We start from the raw sequence: 2,808 nt of genomic DNA on the forward strand, positions 1-2,808 counted from the left end.
GGTCTGAGCTCGTCCTCGGGGGTCTGAACTCGTCCTCGGGGGTCTGATCTCGTCCTCAGGGGTCCGACTTCGTCCTCAGGGGTCCGACTTCGTCCTCGGGGGTCTGACTTCGTCCTCGGGGGTCTGAGCTCGTCCTCAGGGGTCCGACTTCATCCTCGGGGGTCTGACTGCGTTTACAGGATCTGCCTAAAACGGTTTTGACTCTGTCTCGTCTCGTCTCAGTCCAACACCCTGACATAAAAAGCAGCGGGTGATATGCATCCCTTCAAGGAATCCTCGTCCTTTAATTTCTGATTTGTTTGGATGCGTTGCTCTGGTTTGTCCCAGTCCTCAGAGACTGATACAGATGTAGTGATTACAGTAAATACAGATGATTGTTTTGTCTCTTGTAGGGTCGTTGGAGGCTTTGAGACGCTCACCGCCATGGAGAGCGTGGAGTGTAATACCAAAACGGACAAACCGAAGGTGATCTCATTTTATTTATTTCATGTTTGCATGGGGAGGAAAAATCTCTGTTTACAGCCCTGAACTGTGTCTGACCCTTCACAAAGTTCACCTCCAGCAGCAATTCAGGTTTCTACATCACCGGTTCTAATAGCAGCTGAGGAGAACCGGAGTTCCCTGACCCGAACACGGATCACATCAAGGTCGGCTGTAAAAACATGAAACGGAGCAGGAGCCAGACCTTAAACCTGAGTTTATCATCAGGTTTTTATGAATCAAAACTAAAGAGATAACAGTTAGTGTGAAAATCCAGCTTTAATGCAACCAAACAGATGCTAAAATTAGCAGCTAAAAGGATGCTAAAGCTAAATTCAGTAAATTGCAGCTTTAAAGGCTGAAATAGAGGCAGTTTTCTGAAGCTGTTTTCAAAGAGAACAAAGTTTCTGAAGGAAATGAAAAGATCTAAATGTGTTTTTTTTTTTGGTGAATGTTATTTTAAATAAAGTTAAATGTTGCAAAAAAACAAATGCCAGCACCAGTTATCGATGGAGCTGTTTCTAATGTGTTGACATGACTAAAAGTAAACAGAAGTCCAGATAATGTGACCTATAGATAATACTTTGAATTAAAAAGTCCTAAAGTGTTTCCATGGTGAACAGAAGCTTCAGATCTTCTTTGTTGTGGCAGAAAAGATGATTTCAGATGATTTTGTTTCTGTTTTCAGTCGGAGATCAAGCTCATCAGTACCAGCGTGTTCGTGGACCCGTACGAAGAGGCCGACGCTCAGGTCAGAACCTCTCAGATGGACGTCTGCAGTTCGTCTTTGTCCTCGTTTTGGCCCGTTTATTCTCGTTAACTTCTTACTGATCTGGGACCAGTTTGCCCGGAGGACGGGTTTTATCTGAGATTACTGTAGTCCAGAGTTAAGCTTTTCTCACATTTATGGTAATTAATTTAAATGTTTTTAGCCTTTATGATGACAGTCTTCAAATGGCACAACGTGGTCCAGATCCAGAACCAAAGGAGTTCTGTTTAGACCCAGTTCGAGTGGTAAATTTCAAAAATACCTTTATTTTTTTACCTGCACATTTCTTCCCTGATGATAAATATTTATGGGATATATGTTTGGATTTTTGCTTCAGGTGGACTTTGAGTTGACCCAAAATGTCCGATAAAACAAAACACTCAGTTGTTTAGAAAAACTTTACTTTAATTAGATTTAATTAGAAATCTGAATCAGTTTTATCAGCTGCAGCTTCAGCAGAAACTTTTACTTTATTCTTTCGTCTCGAACTGATTGTTAATCTGTTAGTTTGTTATAAATTATTTCCAAAAAACTCAAGATTTTAAATAATTTTAGAGAAATCTACTAAAAGCAAAATTTAAAAGTGGAGACCAGATATAGGACTTTAATAATATTAAACAAATTCTTTAAAAATAGAGCAACGGTTTGATTTATTTTGTTTGTTATAAAAACATGTATTTCATTTAAGCTTTTATTTTTGAAATAAAATGAAAGTATTTAGCTCTTAAAATGCTGCTGGCAGTTTGTAGTTGAGTCAGTAAACTCGCTGTCTCTGCCTTAAAATTTAATTTTATCTGAATATTAACATAATGTCCACATTTATTCAAGGTTTGTCCTGGTGTGTCACCGGCGGCTTCAGAGATCAGAGCGAAGCAGATTTAATTGGCTCCATCCCGGGTTTAACTGCAGAATAACTAACCAACACGAGACTCACTCAGGCGCACAGCGACTTGTAGAAATGTTTGTTCAGGCTAGAAATAAAACTTGGATTTGCTGAATTAAATAAAACCCTGAACCTTCCTGACGTCACTGTGCTCTGAAGGAGCTCGTCTTCTGCTCTGCTCCGGTGTGATTTCCCCCGTTTTGCCCTCGAGGTCGTCAGATTCACTCTGATCGTGTCGTTCAGATCGCGGCGGAGCGCGAGAAGGAGCTGCAGAAACGGGAGGAGGAGCAGCAGCAGGCCAGCGTCGTCCTGAAGAAGGCCAAGGAGGAGCAGGCGCCCAAAACCTTCAAGGCCGGAGTGGGGAAATACATCAACCCTGCCTCCGTGTAAGGACACACAGCACACAGCCTGCGTGGGCCTGTTAGCAAAATATCCACTCACTCACTGCACACGTTTTACTAAAACTGTTAAAAAACCTCAGTTCAGTCTTTAAAGTCCAACTTCCTGTTTCAACTCTGAGCTGTAGAACTCCAACTGGACCGGGTTTAGAGCTCCAAACAGGACCGGGTTTAGAGCTCCACACAGGACCAGGTTTAGAGCTCCTAACAGGACCGGGTTTAGAGCTCCTAACAGGACCGGGTTTAGAGCTCCAAACAGGACCAGGTTTAGAGCTCCT

The 2,808-nt window shown here is 42.2% G+C and overlaps 1 protein-coding gene across 2 annotated transcripts in view; it reads left to right on the top strand.

Annotated features, from left to right (window-relative positions):
• Positions 1–2,808, top strand: part of ppil2 (peptidylprolyl isomerase (cyclophilin)-like 2) — a 37,511-nt gene that overhangs the window by 22,744 nt on the left and 11,959 nt on the right. For both annotated transcript variants that reach the window (XR_003039827.2, XM_017430855.3), the window contains exons 17-19: positions 393–465; positions 1,169–1,231; positions 2,376–2,518. Coding sequence is in view for 1 of the 2 variants with exons in the window: in XM_017430855.3 (XP_017286344.1) it covers positions 393–465; positions 1,169–1,231; positions 2,376–2,518 (279 nt within the window). In the remaining variant the exon portion in view is untranslated. The remainder of the gene's footprint in view (positions 1–392; positions 466–1,168; positions 1,232–2,375; positions 2,519–2,808) is intronic.

Source organism: Kryptolebias marmoratus, linkage group LG1 (genome assembly GCF_001649575.2).
Source record: "Kryptolebias marmoratus isolate JLee-2015 linkage group LG1, ASM164957v2, whole genome shotgun sequence".
In the NCBI taxonomy this organism is placed as follows: Eukaryota; Metazoa; Chordata; class Actinopteri; order Cyprinodontiformes; family Rivulidae; genus Kryptolebias; species Kryptolebias marmoratus.